Below are 21,824 nucleotides of genomic sequence, written 5' to 3'. Positions count from 1 at the left end.
ATAAACTGCAGCTGACTGTATAAAAAAAAAGTATTTATTACACGGATTTATTTCTTTAAAAAATGTCTTATGCTCCAATGAAACAGGTATGTAAAACAGAGGTTTAATTTGAGATCTGAATGTTGTTCTGGGAAAAAAACAGACAAACAACAAAAAACCAACCCAAAACCCCTTTCCCAGTTTATCTCAGCAGTGACAATTTTCTAAATTAGTTAAAGACCAGTCCTGTAGCAACCTTCACAGATAACTGAGATAAATACTCATTCCTGTTTTTCTATTTTTATCAGGAGAAATACTCCTTGCCAGGAGTATCTGAAGTACAAAACATTGCTTCTATACTTGTATTTTCACTTTGGCCAGCTCTGTAAATAACAACACACAAATGTCAAATTTCTTAGCAGGTCTTTGCAAATCGTGCCTTCGCAAGTAAGACTCCTCTAAAAATAAAGAGCTCCATCCCATACACACACACAAAAACAATACTAAGGTTCCAACTCTCGTATGTCTTTGAAAGGAAATTACTAAGAAATGAATTCAAAAGTTTCTGTAGTGGAAGGAGCACAATCAAGAGGAAAATTATTTCTCTCTCTTTTTTTTTTTTTTTTTTGAGGACTGCTTGTTTTCATCAATGTCACAAACTGCTTGATACATTCAAATATTTTGTTTCAAATAAACAGCGTAATGGACTATAATGGAACACGTTTTGTGCTGAATTACGTAACAGTAAAGGTATGCGAGTTTAATCAACTATTACTTAGCATATTCCCTGCTTGAAGTCAGGCAGTGCTCGCACTACAACTCACACATTCCTCAGCCCTGGAAATGATCAGAGATTGTCAGCCACTCCAGGCGTCTCCGTAGCCCAAATTACACTGCAGTGATGCTGTTCCAGCCTCACAGCACCGGCTTCGGCTACGGGCAGCGATCTGCAGCAAAGTGACCCAAACGCTGCTGCGGGCACCAAAAACCACAAACAAACAAAAAAATCCAAACCTCCCAGCCCTACCTGAGCAACCCGGAGCTACTCACCATTCACGGCTGCGGGAAACTGAGCCATCATGGTCCCGAGTGCGCCCCGCTAGCCCTCAGCCATCTGCAACATGAAAACATCGTGCATTAATAATGCAACAAGGGCAGAGCCGAGCGGGGCACGTCCGTCCCCGGCCCCACTTCCGACAGCGAACAATGCCCGGCCCGGGGCTGCTGCTGCTGCTGAACCAGCGGCATTTACACCGGCGAGGGGGTGGGGGGTTATTTATTTATTTATTTATTTTGTATAGGGTATGCGGTGCAGTCCTGAACGTTGTGCCAGTTCTTAAAGGAAAACAGTACCAAGCGCTCGGAGTGATGCACACGAACTGCCCCCGGCTCGCCGGGACATACGGCTGGGGACAACAGAGCCCGGGGTCCCAGCAGGTCCCTGCCAGCTCTCCCCGGTAAATACTTAGTGTTTCATTAAGAAAAAAAAAAAAAAAAAAAAAAAAAAAAAATTCAGTGCTCAGCGCCTTGAGCCAAAGCTGCTGCTGAGCAAAGTGGGAAACCAATTATTATTCAAATTCATCCATTCCACCACTCCATGCCCCATTAACAAAGAAAACACTCTTACATGATGTATTCTGAAGAAAGGGCTTGTCCCAATAAAAATCTGTCATCAGACAGTTTTGCAGAAGTAACACAATGAAGTTATTCCTTCTCCTGAGCTACTGCATAAAGACTCAAAAGCAGCATTTAAACGATGTCTCAATAGAATTTACTGTATAATAAATATCAGAGTACTAAGATTTCGTTTTTCTAGTATGCATCCTTTCAAGAGTACCTGTATAAAGAATACTTTAGAATTGCAAAATATTCACTAATACTTATCTGAGGGAAAAGCATGAACAATTCACTGCTTTATGAACATAGAACTAAGACAATTAAGTCAGCTTGTGCTTTGGACGAGATAATTTTACTTAAATACTGAAATCTATACATCATAATCATTGTCCTCTATGTGGAGGAACTACTGTACAGGATGAAGCTACAAAAATGAAATATTTATTTTTATTTAAAAATACATGAGTCACATCTCACTCACCCCCTTTTCAGACATCTAACCTCCTACCCAGACACACACACATAAAAAAACCCTTCACCTCTCAATACAGCCACATATTTTAATATTAAGTACAGAAATATCACATCCCCCATAGTCCCTTCCTGCCAAGAAACTCCTGCACATCTCAGCACAAAAATCACACAACTGGAAAGCCCTCTAGTACCACCTGAGGACAGGTAAGCATTTTTTTTTTTATCTATTGCACGTTTCTTCAATAAATTTAAAAATGTCTGGGATCATTTGTTAACAATTCTCTATGTATAGTTCACATCATCGTTATCATATATACATACATTTGTGGCTACACACACGTATACATATCTACTTAAAGAAAGTAAATGCAGTAGTTGGTGAGTCCAAATGATCTCTCACAATGACACTAGGTATGAACCACAGAAAGATGAAAAAAGGAAGCATGGACCTGCTCCAAGACATGGACCTACCAAGCAGCCTACTAAAAGACACTTGAGATCTATAAAGAGCCTTCCTGAAAAATGCTGCCAATGTTGTTAAACACTTCTACAGCACATTTCTCTGCAAAAGCTGTTCTGTCAAGGAGGTCTAAAAGAGAACCCGAAATGACGACACAGAAGCAGGATGCTGGAGAACACCCCCAGAATCAGCAGATTTCCACCTGCATGTGGCTTGTTCCAGATTTAGTCTTACTGGTTAAGGGCTACACATTTGATCTTTCCTCCAACTCACTTTGTTCTCTTAATTTCAGGTAGATTTTAGTTGTTTGTTTTTTTTTTTTTAATGAGTAATCACAAAAACATAGAATATTCCAAGCTGGAAGGGACACAAGAGGATCATTGAGTCCAAATTCAGACTCCACGCAGGACACCCTAAAAGTTAACTGGTGTATCTGAAGAGCATTTGGCCAAACATTTCATGAACACCAACTCGCTTGGGGCGACGACGCCTTCCCTGGGGAGTTTCTTGTGCATAATTGCCCTCTCTGTGGAGAACTTTTCCTTACATCCAATCTCAATGTTCTCTGATACAGCTTCAAGCCATTCCCTCATGTCCTGTCACCAGAAGAGACCGGCACTTCCCTTGCTGCTCCCATCATAAGGAAGATGTAGATAGCAATGAGGTCACTCCCTCGGTCTCTTCTCTGAACTGGACAAACCTCATATTCTCAGCTGTTCCTCAAAAATCTTGCCCTCTAGTCCTCTCACCATCCTTGTTTCCCTCCTTTGGACATGTTCTGATATTTTTATATGCTTCTTAGTGTGGGGCCCAAAACTGGATACAGTACTCGAGGGGAGGCCTCACAATACAAGTCAGATAATTATCAGACAATACAGGTCTGATAGTAAACTGATTAACTCTTAAAACCCCAAATCTTAAGATATACTTTTGAAATACTTTATATGTCTCACAGTTAGAGAGAAAGTCACATTTTGCCTTGGTTTTGCTGAAATGGCTTGTGTAGATTGAGCTTTCAAACTCTCAACTGCTGAGCAGGTGAGTGGGAGAAGTAACCCAGGCAGCTTCATGCACACAAAATGGGGAAATACCTTCTCCTCATTTTAATGTCCCAAGAGTCACAACTATACCACATTTTAAAATCAATTTCAACTGAAAAATTTTGAGGACTCTGATGTCGCTTTCGCTTGGTGGGGGTCATTCCTATTTATGAAAGCCCTGCATCTATGGAGGACATGTGTTCCTGGTTCATTTTCATCAGCAAAATAATGAGCATTCCTGCCCTAATTATCAACACAGGATTTTTCAGTGTACCTGAAAATTCCCCAAGTTTTTCACATCTGGGCTGAACCAGCCTGGTAAATCTGTGCTGGGCATTGCCATGTAGATGAACCAACACCCAAGGTCCAAAAAGAAGAGGGAACTGCCCAATGGGTCTGTACTGAGAGTACGTTACAGCAATGCGATGTGATTTAATCATGTTTTAGCTCTGTTGTCTCACTATTATGTCTATATGCAGACCTTGTCATATTTTAAATAAATACTAAACTTGAAGGGGACCAAAACCCTCCTACAGTAACCGTTACAGATGGAGAAAATTATGACCTTACAGAAGCAACCAAAAATCATAAGCAGGCCTTTTACAGGATTTTGTATATCTCACCAGCACTGGAAACACATTCTTATCCCTTTGCACAGATCCACTTCATTCAGACATCAGGACTACACCAAGCACAGATACTTCTCCAATGACAGACTCTCAAGTTGTACCAAGAAGTAAAAAAAGGAAGAACTAAAGTATTGCTGCAATATAATTTCCCCATACTCGATTTTTTTTAAAGAAGGAGGAAACAGTTCAGTAAACTTGAAATCTACACACATTTTTCAGAAGTCTGTGAAAACAATCCTTCTCAAAGAAGGGAGCTTGCCCTCAACAAGTATTCTGTCTTCTGCATTTCCCCAGCACATCCCAAAGGCTTGGAGATTATGCCTACATCAAAGCTAAAAGCAGCTTATTTTCACAAATTGCAAATAAAGTTGCTGCAGTCACCATCTATAAAGACCTACAAAGGTGTAAAAGCATCTTAAAGCTTTAGGACACAAGTGTGAACCACTTATTTACCGAGGGAAATCTCAACAAAATATTCTCACTTTAAGACAAACTTAGAATTTTTTAGAATGATTCTGCTAACTTCTAATCATTAATGGAGGTGAAAGCTGTAAATTTCCAAGGACCCTTTTTACACAACACATTATACAATGCCATATAGAAATGTTCACTGAAGAAAGAAAATAAAAATCAAGGAAATACTATAACCAGTGTCCCAAACAGATGATATTGACGAAATCATGGCCTTCACCACCAGAATATTTCACAAAAAATTGTTTCTGCAAAATGTTCTAGATGTGCTTGGTGAACTCAGTCATGAGTTGTAAGAAACTGTCACAGACACAGCACGAAATCCAAGGTGTAACAACAGGATCAAACATCATTATGAACACTGTAGATGACATTAAGTCCTGCTGCCATTTAGGGTGAAAACAGGAAAACTTGGATCTTACATTTAAACAGCAGAACAGCAAGTTCTTGTAAACAAGACATCTGACTAGCCCCAATCTCTAGAGCACTAATTGCTTTCACAAACTGACCTGCCAGACTGCAACTTCTGTTCCCTCTCTCAGTGTTCATTACAGTTGAGACAAGTGGAGAAAAGAAATGAGGAGACTGCAAAAAGCAGGGAACATATCAGGACCATGCTGAAAGCATTAGAAAACATTAGGGCTGGGCAGACTGCACACAGAGGGAAAAAAGCTTTTTCTTTTCCCTGTCATAGGCATATTGCCATTTTATGAAGGGCAGCTTTACCACAATCTTTGTTAATATTTATACTTGAATCAATTATTTTTTTCAAAACATTTCTCAGAAAAACCACAGCCACATAGTTTTAGTAGGAATGAAGGTCTGGTGCACCAGGCTCTGTCTGGAAGAAAGCAAATACCATGGAAGCAGCATGTGTGGTCACCCTGTTACTCTTCCTTTTCTCCATGGCAGGAGGAAGATATATTGCGGAATTTTGCTGCAAAAGCCAATTAGCAAGAACAGAGACTACAGCACCAGTTACCTGATTTACTCTTTGCAACACCTGTAGATATGGACAACACAAAGACGACTCACTAGTACTTGCAAAGCAAGCAGTGACTTTGTAATAATAGCCCATGTAGCTGTTTCCTGCTTTTTTTGGAGTACTCTCTTAAAAATGAGATAATAAGAAGCATTAGTAAGGCATTACGAACCAGCACAGACTAGAACTTCTCTTGGTTCAAGACATACCGGTATGAGACTCTACTGATTAAAAAAAAAAAAAAGAAAAACATCTCAACATTGTGGCAGGCCAAGCCTTTATCTCATTTCTACAGTACAGCTATACACAGCCACATGGCCTTTTCAAAATGCACTGTGGCCAGCTTACAAAGTCCACCCACTCCGATAACAAACGAATGACATCAGTGACAAAACGGAGGAGTCGACTGTGGGTAGCACATTGCTGGCTCTTCCTGCTCCCCATGCTACTGTAGATAACAGTACTGCAAGCTTTAGTTAATATTTTGACATTTGAAGGAAAAAATAAAGAGTTAAATATTTTACTTCTTAACCTTGTGCTACAAAGCCCTTTCCTTGCTCACTGTGAAAGAGAAACTTCCTTCCCAACAGTGATCCAGACACAACACAAAAAGTATTTTTCTGACAAATATCCTTCTGCCCACCTTGCCTGACTAATAGGCTTTCTGAACATACTGACCATCAAAAATACAAGAATCTCTGTTTCTGTTCAAAAACCAGAATTGTGTGGTCACTGTTGCTGGGTTTACTCTGTTTCTTACACAGCTGCTCAGCTGTGAAAGCACCCATTCAAAGTATCAAGACACTGTTCAGCTCTCTCCTCTGTTTCTGGAGATTAAAACTGATCTTTTCCCCCTCCTAGGAGATGGTTTCCCCTATTTTATTGCACAGTCAATCAAGGAAACTCATGAACAGTGATTGGAATAGTAATGTTAATTCAGGACTTCAACCACCTACAAGAAATTCTCTACATTAAAGCACAGATGCACAGGTTCCTCTCTGTCTGTCCATGCCCTTCCAGCTTCAAATCTTCTTTGCAAGGAAGAAATTATTCCGAAGGAGAGAATGAGAATCCCACTTCAGGAAGCTCACTATTTAAATCCCTGGCCCTTCTCCCAGGAGACACAAACTTCCTCAGGAAAAGATGGGAATTGAACCCAGCTCTGTCACGCCCTGGAAGAATACATTCACTAACCTGATCCCAGACAGACATCACCACCTCTGCTTGCTTTGTTTAAAAAGGAAATGAAAAAAAGCAAAAAGCAGAGGGTAGACTATTTATAAGATTTTTTTTTAAAGGCTCTGAGCTTCTACCTTCGAGAAGGAACTCCAGGCTGCATATTGTAACCTTTCCAGAGAGCTGAGTGAGATATGCTTGCTCCTCAAGGGGTGGTAACTTAAAATACTCTTAGTGGTTTTTTTGCTTCCTACTTTCTAATTCACATGACTCCCTACTCCATATGCCATTTTTCTAGATTCTGTTTTAAAAGACATCAATTCTCACATCTCATTATTTGCAAGCATTGTACCAGCACCCTTAAATGCTGTTTGGTGAGGTCCACACACCTTGAAACCTGCAGTTCTCCACTTTCACACTGTAACTCCTAATTTATGTCAATACGGACTTGGGCGAGACCCAAGTATTTGATGAGTTGTCTTCTTTTCATTATTTTCTTACTTCAACCATGACTGGAAACATTGAGAGCATATTACTTTTAAGCTTATTCATTTGAAATCTTGCCACCTTAGAGGAAAGTTTTGAGCCTGCTCCTGTCTTTCCATCAGGAGCACAAGCAAAATGATAACAGAGAAAAAAAAAAACCACAACTAAAAGAAGAATGCTTAATTATTTTCTCCTTATGATAGAATAGATGCTACTTAACTTGCTGCTCAGTTTTCAGTCCCAGATAACAGTGCAAAATGTACAGAACATCTAATGGGCTGCTACAACAAAGCAAAAACCAAAAGATACGTGAGTACTCTTCTGTGCTCAGCAGAAAGCAATCATTGACTATCTGTAAAACTAATGAAAATAAAACATTCAGTGAGACTGGATTTACAGTTTAGGTATCTGCTTTCAAGCTGGGCAGCTGCACAAAACCATTGCAGGCTTAACTTCTCAAAATTGAATGAGATGACAAGCAGAGGGGAGAAAAGCCACAAGCGGCCTTTAAAGCAAAGAAAAGGTATTTATCTCAGATGAATCAAAAATCAAGGAAACTTCTTGGGAGAAGAAGTAAAGATCAGCATAAGGCAGTCCAACAGGAAAAAAAATAACTAGGTAGGAGTATTTCAGATTGATAACAGATGGGTAAAAATGCTTTCCCCAAAGTGACACAGGGAAGTGTGGTTGTAATGGAGATTCTGCCCAGCACAGGAACTCTGAGACCAGCACACTGGTCCTGAGGTGGACCCAGGACACAGGCAGTGTGGCCACAGCACCTCTCACTTGCCCCAGATGAAGCTTCCTGCTCTTGACCCCACTCCCATCTGCAAATCTCATCCATGCTTATATTATGAAGAACAGTCCTTCAAATCATCCAGTTGAAATGTGGTCTCAAACTTTTACCACTGAGCTCTAGAGCATACAGTAATAATGTTTTGACCACCAAATTTGAATTTCATGATCTTAGAGAATCAGTTATCACCTGTGTTAGACAAACATCTCAACATCATGTAAAATCCTGAGGGGCAAAATTATTTCAGTTAGAAAGACACTTGTCCCACCTTAAAGTCGTTACAGTGTAGTGGAAAAAGCTACAAAGTTTTTGCTTTTGATTAGTAAAATTCTTGACCTTTGAAGGATAAGACTAAAAGTATTATTTAAATATGCTCTGATTTTTTGATACATTTATTTGTATAGCCATAATAGGTAATTTTTTTTCACATTCCAATTGTAATATTTTTAGAAACAAAGAAGAGTTAACTCCCATTTCCTTTTCTTCCCTTACTTCATGTGTATGCTGTTGAATCACTGACTGCAGATACTGCTCACGACTGATGCCACAGCATTTCACAAGCTCCACTTGCATCAGCCTTGAACATTTTCACTAGTAGAGCTGGCTCAGAGTTATTATCTGCTACTTCTGAAGCAACAACGTCTCATATCAAAGTGTCTCAAGTTAAACTGGCTCTCAGAATTGCTGTTCCAAAGAAGCTGTGACTTTTCTGGATCAACCACGCCTTTTCAACTATCTGTAAGTGCCAAAATGTTTAAAAATAGTTCTCAGGTACTTGTCCTCTATTAGGTAATTCCAATGCTTTGTGCTGCTACTGTCATCATGTTACATCATTTGAATTTCATGTGCTGTTCTGAAAATAAGAGTTACACAACACTGTGCTCCTCTATATATTAATGTTCAATCCATTATTTTAACTCTAGGATCCAAGTAACCAACCTGGCCAGGCTGTGTTCCTATACTGACAAAGTTCTAAATACTCTCCATTTGAAGAAAAATGGCATTTCATCAGCTTCATTTTTAGCTTATAATTTTTATGTGACCTAATCCTTACCTTTACAACATTTGGTGCTAATGGCACAATACCAGAAAAACGAGTTACTACAGTCCCTGTATCATCTTGCAAAGGGCAATAAAACACTGTATGTGTAGAAGTAAGAACTCCTCCTCATGAAATAAAACCCCCTATTTTTTTTCTAAAGAAAAATTTATTTTATCCTTAAATAAATCTGAGAATAAAAAAAAACAAAATAAAACCCACCATCCTGATAAGTGAATTAATGAAAGCAGTAACATTATAGTAACCAAGCAACCAGAATGCTTGAATTCTTAGCTCCCCTGCCTAAAAGTATGAGACATGAGTAGTTAACGTGTTTTGATGAATCCCATCGCCTAACATGGACCAAGCTTAACAGAAGGGTGCCCTTTGCAAAGATCTTAACAGACTATAATATTCATAAAAAACAGGCAACCAGACAGAGAAGGCACAACCAAATTTAGTACCCTCAAGGAAGAGAAGGACTGCTGTATGTTTGAGTACCAATATTAGACATCAGAGGATCCACATGGCTAAAAGCTGCTCTAAATACACTGACCACAAGAAAAAAATTCAACACAGGCTCACATCTGATCAAACTCAGACAGCCAATGCCACAGAAAACAAGGCTTCACTGCTCACAGCTGGCTTAAAATTTTGGTTTGCATTGGTCTGTCACTGGAAAGAACTTGAACTTACGTGTAGTCGTAAATCTCCCAGTTCTACACTGATCAGGATTCAAACACACCATTTCCAGAGGTAATTCAGGTACCTGCAATATTTGCAACTAAGCATTTGAAAATTTTAGGATCACTTAAAACAGCTGCTTAGCCCTTCTAGAAATACAACCAGGCACTCTAACGCTAGTGTTTCCCCTCAAAATAGTCTGATGTGTCATCTATCACCAACCAGAGCACACAAGAAAAATGCAATTTTAAAAGGTGAAGTTAAAGGGTGATAGTATGTTTTTAAAGGTAGAAGGAATACTATAATGACCCTATTTCACCCCACAGCTAGGTTCAACCTCTGAACGGCAAAGTACACTTTGTGTTAAGTGTTTTACTGACAAGCGATAGTGCTTGAAATAGGTCAGTCAGTCATAAAAAAGAGAACTCTGTAACTAGCATGACTTTATCTTTGTAATCTTTATAATCACCACTTAAGACAAAAAAGCCTAAGAAGGGTTACTGACTTTCACACATCATTCAGCCACATAATGTGAACCTTCCAATCCAAGCAACACCCCAAACTCTCTGTCAGCCAACTACTGCTCTCATGATTTTCACAGGACTGTCTACATCAAACTTCACCCCAAAACTTGAAAACATGGCAGGATCCATCATCACCCTTTGTCAAGAGGTGTAACATTACATTGAACTGAAAGCAGCTTTTGAAAGTCAAAATAACTTGAAAACAAGGAAGTAGAACAATTGCATACATATACATGGAACAAATCACAGCCCCAGTGCTGCCAGGAGCACTGGCTAATGTCACTGTAAGACCAAGCTCTGTTATTTTTGGGGGGTTCTTGGTGACTGGTCAAGGATCCTGGTGACTGGAAAAAGGTGAACATCAGACCTTCCATCTGAAGGGCAAGAGGGACAGCTGACCAATACAGAAGGCTGCTAAGTCTTACTTCAGTCCCTGGAAAGATTATGGAGCAAATCCTCCTGGGACCCACCTACAGATGCTCGAAGAAGAAAAAGGTGATAGGAAATGGCCAGCATGTGGCTACTGAGGACAAACCACACCTGACACATCTCATCTTTGAGATGACTGGCTCTGTGAACGATGGCACAGCAGCTTGTTTTGACACTTTTAACAAGGTCTCCCACAGTATACTTGGAGCCAAACTGGTGGAATATAGTTTGAAAAGGTTGACTGTAAACTGGGTGAAAAACCTGCCTGACCATCAGACTCAGAGCGCTGTGATCAGCAGTCTCAAATCCATCTGGTTGGAACTAATGATGTTCCCCAGGGGCTGATGCCATGGCCAGTATTGTTTAATGTCTTCACTGATAGCCTGGGCAATGGGATGGATGTACTGCAAGTGTGGGTACCAAACTGGAGAGGGCTGTCCAGTGAGTTTTTGGGATCTCCACCCTCAGAGGTAATCCAAACACAACCAGACATGGCTCTGAGTGACCTGAGTTAGCCATGCTTTTCATAGGGTTGGACCAGATGACCTCCAGAAGTCCCTTCAAAATAATATTATTCTATAACTACATTTGAGGTAAATAAAAAAAAAAAAAAAATGGAAAGAGTTAAAAGCTTTTTAAAAAACAAGATACTGGAGACATTTCCTTTCAAGTGAAAATAGGCCAGAAATTAACATTACAAATAAAGATGTCAAATTTTTGAACCAGTTTTAAAAAGGCAAAGAGAACAGCTCTGGCTTTTAAAAGAAAAATCTGATGAAATGCTTTTTTCACGTAGTTTGCAGGTTGATCAAATTAAATCTTTTGAGGCAACAGCAGATAATTTACTTGCAAACTGTTAACTAACAGTTTATCTCTCAGACCAGAGACATCTGTCTCAATTTGTGACAGGAACTAATCTGGACTACACTGCCTTTCAGGAACTAATCCCAAGGTATTTTCCGGACTGATGCCTATTTTCAAAGGCTGTGAAGGTTTTTGATAATGCCCCAAGCAAAGCAAGCACATCACCTTTCACTTTCCAAATGCTGCCTCATTTTCCTCACCAGCTCCTGACAAGCAGCTCAATGAAGAAATACTATCACCTCCAGACTTAGTTTTATTTTCCATAGCTGCTACTTTCCTATGGCATGAAATCGATTAATTTTTCAACATTAAAGACTACAACAGAAATATTTGTAAAAAACTTTGCTGTAAGTACTGTTGTGGTAAAAATCACTGTAATACCTGAATCTCAATAAAGACTTCTCAATAACAGACTTCAAAATCATCCACATGTCACTTCAGCCTTGACCTATCTCATTCTGTCTACAAAAATGGTTAAAAAAATAAGTAGCCATAAAGCTTAGGTGCTTTGACCAGCACCTATGGTAGATAACCTCATTATTTTTATGATTAGCACAAACCAACCATAGGCACCCCATTTTGTTATTGTTACTGCTACAGGAACATCCTCTTTGTTTCTATTACAGTGACAGCTACAACTCAGCCAGGGACACATCCCGTACCCCAGATCTTGTACAGATGGAGGAAAAAAAAGTAAATGCAATTCCCTCAGGATAGTAATTAAAAGGATAAGCATATTCACTTGATCTAATTTAGGCATCTGAGTTAGGAGGCTAATCTGACAAAAAATTCTGTTCAACAGAGAGCAAGGAGCAGCCTAAATCCATGTCTGCAGGCATCAGGCAGTTCACATCATATGGAGCCCAGAGTCTGAACTAGGGTTTCTCTAAATTCCCAGAGGCACGGTGGTGTGAATGCCCCTCCCAGCTGAGTCAGAATAAAAAAATACACACAAAAAAACCAGGGGAGGTAGAGTGGAAACAAGGTAACAAAAATGAACCGGCTTTGGTAGCAGAATGAAACTAACGTAGCTACTATTTTTCCAATTAGTTCCTAGCGCTCATCACTTTTAAATGTCACCATCGCATTAGCGGATACAGAAGTTTGTTACAAGAAAATTTCAGATGAATTATTTAAAGTTCTTCAAAGCCAGCTGCAATTTATGTGTCACCGATGTTACCCACACCACTTTCTATTTCACACACCCCCCGATTTTCCCTGTGCACATTCCGGCGTGGGAGCTGCGGCCACCACAGGCCAGCACCAACAGCAAACGAGTTTAAAAAACATCATTTTCCCAAAAGAGCAACGCACACGATAGGGTAGCCTGGACACAAGGGGCAAAGAAACTTGAGGCTTCTCATTGCCGTGTTTTAGACGGGGAATTTCAGACCGGTGTTTAAGAGAACCGCTGCAAGAATTCAAAGAAGGCAGGCACTATCTTAAAGCACGATCTACTTTCGAGTTCTGCAATGTGACAGATGTCAAAGCCTCAGCTGCCGTGAAAACCATTTACTGTGTTCAAAATGGTACCTTAATGTTTAGGGAACCGAATCACGTATCGCAGCCTCATTTTATTTTCTGAATTACGACATGCCGCGGTGAGAAGTCGAGACCGAGAAAAGCCAGTCTATTTACAGACAGAACAGTTTGCAAACTTTAACTGCAGAAACCAGCTCGGTTCCTCCAAACTCCGTGTTTTCACAGCTAACCGGCCGGAACAAAATCACCATCACCACAAGGAACTGGGCTCTACAAACGCGTCCGAGTCACCTCACCTCGGCAGGGCGCTCCGGGAGCTGTTTGGGCACAGGCACCGGGATCTCTCCGCTCGCAGCGCACTAAGGGAGCGCGGGCGAGCCGCGGCAGCGCCGGCAGCGGGAGCCACCGCCGCTACCGCCCAAAGCCCCAGACGCCGCCCCCACCCAAAAAAAGGAAAAAGAAAAATTAAAAAAAGAAAAGAGACCAGACTCAGATAAAGGGATAAAAGACAAGTAAAGCAGCTAGCAGCGCTGTAAGCCGCAGCGCTCCCGCTCCGCCCGCGGCCCCGCGCCCCCCGCCCCCGGTACCTGTTGCGCTGCCCTCAGCGGCGGCTCCGCCGGGCCGCGGCCCCTGCGCCTCCCGCGGCGCTCGGCCCCACAACATGGCGGCGGGGGCGGGGGAGGAAACGGGGGCGGGCGCTGCCCGAGGCCGGGCTCCGCCGCAGCCGGGACGGGGCTCTCGGAGCTCGGTGGAGGGGTCGCCGTGCCCGGCGGTGCAGCCCCCGGGTCTGGGCCAGGCTCGCCAAACAGTGCCGCGGTCCGGGCATGTCGGCATCGAGCCCGTCGGTGCCGCTGCTGCACGGTAACAGCTACTGCTTAAAGACCTGACAGAGGATCTACCCCGTCCTTGCTCACATTTGTCCCACTCGATTCCAAGTGCTGTCTCCTCGTCTGCTCCATAAGTTACCTTTTCTTTAGCTTTCCGGCTGTATCCCAGTCCTTTACTAGAAGCTGAAAAGCTGTGGCCCCTGTGCGGCCCTGTCCCAGATAAGGACAATTCTTCCACCTGGGAGCAGGTAACAGCACCCTTGGTGCTTTTCCATGGGAAGAGTGTCCCGCTGGGACGCCCACACCAGCGCGGAGGGGGCTGGCAGCAGGAGCTAAATTTGGCTCACACTTGGCACTGCTCAGTGTACTGAAATACGTAGGGTTTCGGGGGGTTATCTCTCCAAAAATTAAAGAATCCGGTAGGAAGGAAACACGTGGAAAATGCCATCATTTTTAAACACCAAACTTTTTCCTTCTCCAGTGAGTGGATCTCGCCGTGCACAGATGATTACAGTGCCTTTCTGCTATGCTTTTGCTGGGTAGATAATTACCTATCACCTTCATACAGAGCAGATTTTTCCACTGACTCATTCTTCTGGGTTCCTAATGAGCCTTTCCAGTTTGTTACACCTTTTATCATTCACGGTGATTCCAGAACAGTCACGTTCCTGTGCCATGCAAAGGCCATGGCCACATCCTAGCACACACCCGATGTTTGCATTTGCTGTTGCAGCTGCTGCACTGCACTGGCAGCATTCATGAATTTACCCCTCGTGACCTCCTCAGCCCTCATCTGATTCACTGCTTTTGAAGATACAGCATTCCCCTCCCTCACACCCAGCCCAAACCCATGCTTTGTATTTTTGTCCTATGCTCAGACTCAACCTTGGCTTTGATGCACAGGTATTTGCTGTGTAGGTGGATTAAAACATGTGTTATTCAAGGGGCCCAGGTGGCCTTGGGCTGTTTTGAAGTCATCTGCAGATTTCATGAGCAGTGCTTCATTTAATTCCAAATAATTGACTGGGATAACAAAGCAGCCCTGGGTCAAGAACAGGCTTCTCTGAAGCCAAATTAAAAAGTCTCTCATCTGACATTTTTCACTTGAATTACTTTTTAACACCCCTTAAAATGCAGCCTTTAATCTGTTTAGTACACATTATAGTGATATAGCAGTTCTAAATGTGACTTTGTTGTGCTGGCAACACCTCCAGCCTGCTCTGGACTGAAGACAAGTGCTTGCATCAGGCATAACAGTTTACTTGGTTCATAAAGGCCACTGTAGAGAGAATTAAGATAACAATAAACCAGATAAATATGTTTCTTCTCATAAGACAAAGAACATTAGGTTACTGATTACAGTAGTTAAGTATTGGGAAGGGCAGTGTAAAAATCTGTGAAGGGAAGTCTCTAAGAACAGGATAGACAGATATCTGAGGAGTTTGGTAAATACAGTTAGTCAATCATGCCTTGAACATTGAACTATGTGACTTCTCAAGGTACCTCACGGTTCCTTTCTTCTGTTATTAACGTTACTGCCAGGCCCCACAAGCAAATGGACTTGGGCCGTGTCTGTGCTTAACCACTGGCTTTGAGGCGACAAAGTACATCAAGCAGGAAATGTATAAAGGACGTTGGGATATTTGATTCTGTAAACATGACAGAGGGGGAATGACCCATCTGCTTTATTAATGTTATGTGAGATCCCTATAGGAGAGCAGCAGTGTACCTCATTTGAGGTAACTACGTGTTGCCTAACACCTCCTTTGACAAAACTGAGGCCAGGAAAATCACAGAATGGTAGCATAGTTTGGGTTGGAAGGGACTTTTTAAGGGTTATCTAATCCAAACCCCCTGCAATAAGCAGGGACATCTTCAACTAGATCATGTTGCTCAGAGCCCTGTCCAACCCGGCCTTGAATGTTTGCAAGGATGAAGCACCAACAACCTCTCTGACAGTGTTTTATCCCCTCCACTGTAAAAAAATTATTCCTTATATCTAATCTAGATCGACACTCTTTCTGTTTAAAACTATTACCCCTTCTCCTGTTGAAACAGGCCCAGTGAAAATACCTCTTATCTCTCTCATAGGCCTGTTTGAGTACAGGAAGGACACAATAAGAGCTCCCTGGAGCCTACTCTTCTCTAGGCTGAACAATCCCAACTCGCTCAGCCTTGCCTCATAGCAGAGGTGCTCCAGCCCTCTGAGCATCTTCGTGGTCTGAACTGGACCTACTCTAACAGGACCACACCTTTCTTGTGCTGAGGACCCCCCAGCTGGACACCCAATAGGGTCACAGAATCACCTCTTTTGACCTGTTGCCTAGGAAGGGTGGACTTGTAGGGAATTAAAAATTCAGCCGACTCCCTAGCGAGATAACCTGGTATAAAAAATTAGCACATCAAAGCTTTATGTACTCTGATTCTGCACAAATTCAATGCTGTTTTATCTATGTTATCACAATGAACTGGAAGTGATCAGAGATATTAGAATAATAAATATCTGTAACATTAATTATCAGGAAGTGGAGGAGGACTCACAACCTGTTGTGCAGACACATTTGAATGCAGCAGTCCCTCAAGTCACTCTTCCTTGGAAATGGGGTATGTAGACATCCAAAGTTTAGTGTCAGGTACTAAAAAATGCATCCTTGAAGTAAAGCTGAACTCTTACTCAAACTAAGGATCTTACAGAGATGTTTCATTACTAATGTCTGAGGCACAAACTAGTATTATACCTTTAAAATGGAGAATGAAATTTGTTTCCACTCAGAGCTTGACTACTGCTTGAAGTAGGTTCAAAAGAAAAGCACTACTTTTATGAAAGTGCAGTTTCTACAGGCACTGTTGCAGATACTGCCTTTGGGCATCTTGGGGTTTGGAGAGAGTGCTTTTTGCAAGCTTCAACATGTAGTTTTCGGGGCTGATGTCAAATACCAGGTGAAATAAAAGTCCCTTCTGGTTACAGTACCCTTGTAGCAATGAGTAGACAGTGGCAAAGAAACAGGAATTAATTAGTTCGTTTCAAAAAGCCACTAAAGTAAGAGAAATTGCTTAATAATAACTGATAATATAAAAGGGAGCTGAAAGGATAAGAAACCAATGGTATGATAAGATACAGGCTCGTTCCAGGCATAGGGGCACGTTTACAGCACAACAGCTACTCAGAAGAGATCAATTAAGGTGAAAGTATGGGAGGAGCAGAAAAGAAGTAGGATTTACTATATATAATGTTTCATCTTCTAGGATTGTTATGGCATCATTTATTATCCTACACTTCTAGTGGGAGGTGTCCCTGCCCACAGCAGGGAGGTTGGAACTAGATGATGTTTAAGGTCAAACTCAACCCATCCTATGATTCTATGATCTCCTTCTCATGTCTGAGCCCAAACCAACACATAACAGCAAAGCCTAACAAGATATAATGAAGACGGAGAAACTATTACTATTAAAAGCAACTCCATTTTCACACTAAGGTGTTATTCTTTGATCATTATCTGTACTCAGTCCTCAGTTTCCTGTTACAAGCAATTTTGATATTTTTAGATTAATAATGAAAGATCTTCATTGACAGCAAAAAAGATCATGAATAAAGTTGTTTAGCCTGAACTGAAGGGCAGTAGGTAACGTGACGTCTTCTCTGCTCTTACTCTACTCCATAATATTGTTTATTTTCTCTGCTCTGCTGCAGAAAACACATCAGAAGTGAATGCTTTATACTCCCTGTCCAAGCCCTCTGACCAGGCAGTGTCTAAGCTTGTTGGCAGACATCTTCCTGCTAACGTATGTTTAAAACACATAAAGTTAAGCCAGAACCAAATGGACACTAGAAATCAGTTACTGCAAGAATAAGCCAAGATTTGTGCACAGTTACTGGTCAGGGATCAAGGGACATAAAGCGACAACTATTTCTGAGTGGTCACAAAGCAGTAATTTTTCAATTGTAACCTGCACATGTTGCTCCTGTACTGACCTGTTTAATTTTGCTTCCTAATGAGTGGCATTTCCTCATCTGGAGAGTCCAGCTTGTTGTCCCAGCTATAAAGAACTACTTAGGAACAGCCACACCTACCTGATGAGTGACAGCTCTGACCTCCTTATTAGATTCAAGTCTATTACTCATGCTAAATTTTCTTTTGCACCTCCTTTTTTTCCCTCTAGAGAACACAGAAGCAATAAGCCCTCACTCAGTGCTGCTGAAGGTTTCATATTTACAGCAGTGGTCAACCTCTTTCTTCCTTTTGAGAAAATGCTAGATACTGTCTTTTAACCCACATCTTTATTTAAAAATTGAGGCATAAAACACAACAGGATAAACAAAAGGACAAGTTAATATTTGCTTTCCACACCTGACAGAACAGGAGTGGTGCATTTCTGATATTAATTCTGAGTAGCAATTTATCAAAAAGGCGTAGAAGGCACAAAACACGCACTGGATCAAAAATAGAACTTCTAGAGATGTTGGTTTGGTTTCTGAACCAGAAGCCCACGCAGGTTTTAAAATAACAAATGGCTACTTTCTATTACTTCATAGCTGTATAAAATAAAACATTCATGTCCTAACTTTGTTCCCTGCCAAGCACTGATATTATTTACTAGTGGATGGGGAGCTGGACTGTATTTGTTCAGTGTGGCAAAGGCTTCTTTGCCTACCGCACTGAAATTATTTTGAGATTTACAGAACATCTATGTAACCATAGAGAAAGTAGCTTTCCAGACAGGCCAGACCATGTTGTGAAGGGAGGCAGTGCTGACTCATGCAGACTGAATTATGGCAAATAAAATTTTGCCAACTGCTGAGCAGACACAAGGGTTTTACTTGCTATCCCTAGCTGCAGTGCAGGCAGGCAGAAACGCTCAAGCACGCAGAAATTTCACAAGTGTCAAGTGCTGACAATAACAGAGTAATGGGGTTAAGCCAGGTTAGTTGTTGCAATTTGCAATCCCTCTGCCATAATTAGTAAATAATATTTTGGTAAGTCAGAGTTGCAGGTTCACTTCAGATGCATTTGTTTCTCCACACTCAAGTTTTGATGCAAGCCAAGAAGCCGGTCTAATCCGAGTAGGCTGGGACCCCCTACTGCATTTGCTACAAATGTGGGTTTTTCCCCACAAATCTTTCCGTTTTAGGTGCTAAAAACCTGTTATTTGCTACATACCATTGGCTTCTGTGGACCAGTACTAGTTTTGAGTAGTGTACCTCTTGCGTACCAAATTTTGTGAGGTTCTCTGGAATTACACGTTGCTTTTAAAGGACGAATGACATAAACATTGAGAAAATTTGAAATAAATCTTTTCAGGTTTCAGAATGTTTTGTGAGTTGCTGTGAAAAGGAAATTTTTTTCAGATTCACAGACTTCTGGAAAGATGCAGGCATGCTATAGAGCAAGTATATACTATGATAAAGATAGGCAAAACTGTGTAAGACAGTAAAGTAAATGTATGATTAATAACATAATTAATAAAAACAGGGATTCATTGACAGGGCAAACAGATCACTGTGGTTTTAAGCTGGTTTATGAAAGTCTACACAGAAGCTCTGTGTTGATGGAACACAGAGGTTTGCCCTGACTGTGGCTCTTGCTTGCCTGGTGTAACGCTGACAGTTTGAGGTGCTGCTGCTGCCCCCATCTGCCTGACATCCTGCTGGACTTTTCCATGAAAATCGGAAGCAAAGGCAAATTCTTCCACCAGCTGCAAGTAATAACGTTGTGCTGTACCTCAAATCAGTGACAAAGTTATTGCATTCAGAGGGTTGGATCTCGTTTTGCAGTCATTTCCCAAAACTGAGTTGTCCTCTTAGATTAAGGTTTGTTTTTTTTTTTTGCAGTTGAAAGTTTGATTTTGACCAGAGGTAAGTCTGTCAGAGTAAGTCACTTTGTAACTTACATTGACATTAAAGTTTAACAAGAGTTCAAGCCAGAGATGAAATCAATGGAGTGTGAAAAGAGATCATACTATCAGCCATTAATGCTTCACTTGAATTTTCATGAAAGGCTTGTCTGGCTTTTATCTTGCTTCTTGCTTTGGAAAGGGAAATCTATAACAATTTGCTGATCTACTTCACTGATCTACTCAGAGTCTTTCTGGAAATTCATTTGCCAGAGAAATGGTTTGGCAGAAGAGTCACTAAAATAGTAAAAAACCAAATGATTCTACTATTTCTGACAAATAACCCTCACCTGTCTGTTACCTTTAACCTTCATGGCTAAATAGTTTAAGGCAAAATTATCCTTTTGTCCTGTGTCAGCAATGTCAGGAAAAGGGCTTTTACTGCCTAACAAGATAAATCCATTGGCACTTGGCACTGGCAGTCCATCCAAGAAATGCTGCACTGCATTGCTGCCGCTGAATTTGCTTTTCCTCTTCTGAACTGGGATCATCATGGATTGGATGCCACTGCCTAGATTATTATCTTGGCACTTAGTGAACACATTAACTGAAGGGACAACTGCAAACATGGCAGTTTCAACCTGCTGAAACTGTAGTTGTGTCCCATGTTTCTGCCATGATGAGGTCCTGGGCCATTTTGTCTTACAAAGAGCCAGCTCAGTCCTGCCTGAGTAGCACTCACTAGACTGTCAGGATTTAAAATCAGATGAAAGAGAAGAAACACTTTAATACAGAGACACGACCAGGGAAAGAAGCTCTGTCGCTATTATAAAGATGTTAAAGGTTCCTGGTAAAACTCATAACATCTTTGCTTGGCATGAAGTCTTCATCAGTCCTGGATGGTAAATGAGAAACAGGAAACCTCACCGGCATTATTCCAGGTAAATCTATATCAGCAAACTCTGCTTTGTCCAGGTCACAATGGAACAACTCAATACACCTGTGCATCCCCAGACTATCCTCAATTTCACCCTTCAGTCAGAGAAACTACCCAGGGAAACTCCGTATCAATTCCACAGCAATAAAGCAGCTTTGAATCAGAGCCTGAAGTAAGTCAATTTAAGCACAAATCCATGGACATGTTTATTTCAGCATTTGCATAACTATTTTTCCACCAGACCCCCACCCTTTTTCAGTGCAGAAAATGAATAATGCTGCAAGGTGAATTGTGCTTCCTGAATTGTTAAAGTTTTTATAATCTTCCTTATTCACTAATTAGCCTTGGGTTTTATTTAATAAACATTCAGAAGCAGTGCTGAATAGAAATATATTTTAGTTGATTTTCTCTGGGGTTTTTATGTTATTCTTACTGTAACTGGTGCTTCACAAATGCAGCTTTTTCTTCACAAGATTCCTGAGGCAAGTTAATATTAGTATCTTCATCTTGCAGATGAAGGACAGAAAGGTGGAGCAATTTAAGCAAGAACATTTCAAACATTTGCTATTTTTGGATACTTCTCTTGGGACACAAAGGCTTACTTGAAGGACTTGCTCTGCCTGGTTTCATGGTTTCATTTGGAGTGGGATGTACTTTCTTTCCACAGAGCAAATCACACATAGCTCAAGTCAGCACGGCAGAAATCAAAGGCTGGTACAAGCTACAGAGCAACTCCTCTCCAAGCAAACCAATTTGTCATCACTTGTCACATTCCCACCTTCCTTCTGTTCCCAGCCATATGTTCCCCTCCCCTTCCACCAGCACTGGCACCTGCCTGACTCCTTCTGTGAGCTCAGCCTGAGGAAAGGGAGAGAAATGTGTGATTACTTGTTGACAACAAGCTACAGAATCAGTTTTGTATTTGTAATAATCATAGACTCCTAGAATGGCTTGGCTTGGAAGGAACCTTAAAGATCATCTAATTCCAACACCCCTTCCATGGGTAGGGACATCTTCCACTAGACCAGGTTGCTTAGAGCTCCACCCTGGCCTTATAAAGTGTATTTATTTGCTATTACTGTGTGCTATTACTAAT

General features: G+C 41.2%; 1 protein-coding gene across 6 annotated transcripts in view; it reads right to left on the bottom strand.

Moving 5' to 3' along the window:
• The window catches only part of ITSN2 (intersectin 2), an 81,761-nt gene extending 67,638 nt beyond the window's left edge, over positions 1-14,123 (bottom strand). For 4 of the 6 annotated variants that reach the window (XM_042032857.1, XM_042032861.1, XM_042032860.1 and 1 more), the window contains exons 1-2: positions 13,720-13,816; positions 1,030-1,093 (exon numbers count right to left, since the gene is read on the bottom strand). In XM_042032857.1, the coding sequence (XP_041888791.1) occupies positions 1,030-1,060 (31 nt within the window). In that variant the 5' untranslated portion in view covers positions 1,061-1,093; positions 13,720-13,816. Of the gene's footprint in view, positions 1-1,029; positions 1,094-13,428; positions 13,572-13,719; positions 13,817-14,098 lie in introns of those variants that run through there. The other 2 variants (XM_042032859.1, XM_042032858.1) reach the window with 2 other exon arrangements.
• Positions 14,124-21,824: the final 7,701 nt, after the last annotated feature.

The sequence above is a fragment of the Corvus kubaryi genome, unplaced genomic scaffold, assembly GCF_017639235.1.
Source record: "Corvus kubaryi isolate FWS band 111438036 unplaced genomic scaffold, C.kubaryi_AGA036_p1.0 37354, whole genome shotgun sequence".
In the NCBI taxonomy this organism is placed as follows: domain Eukaryota; kingdom Metazoa; phylum Chordata; class Aves; order Passeriformes; family Corvidae; genus Corvus; species Corvus kubaryi.
This window is presented reverse-complemented; position numbering and strand designations above follow the sequence as displayed.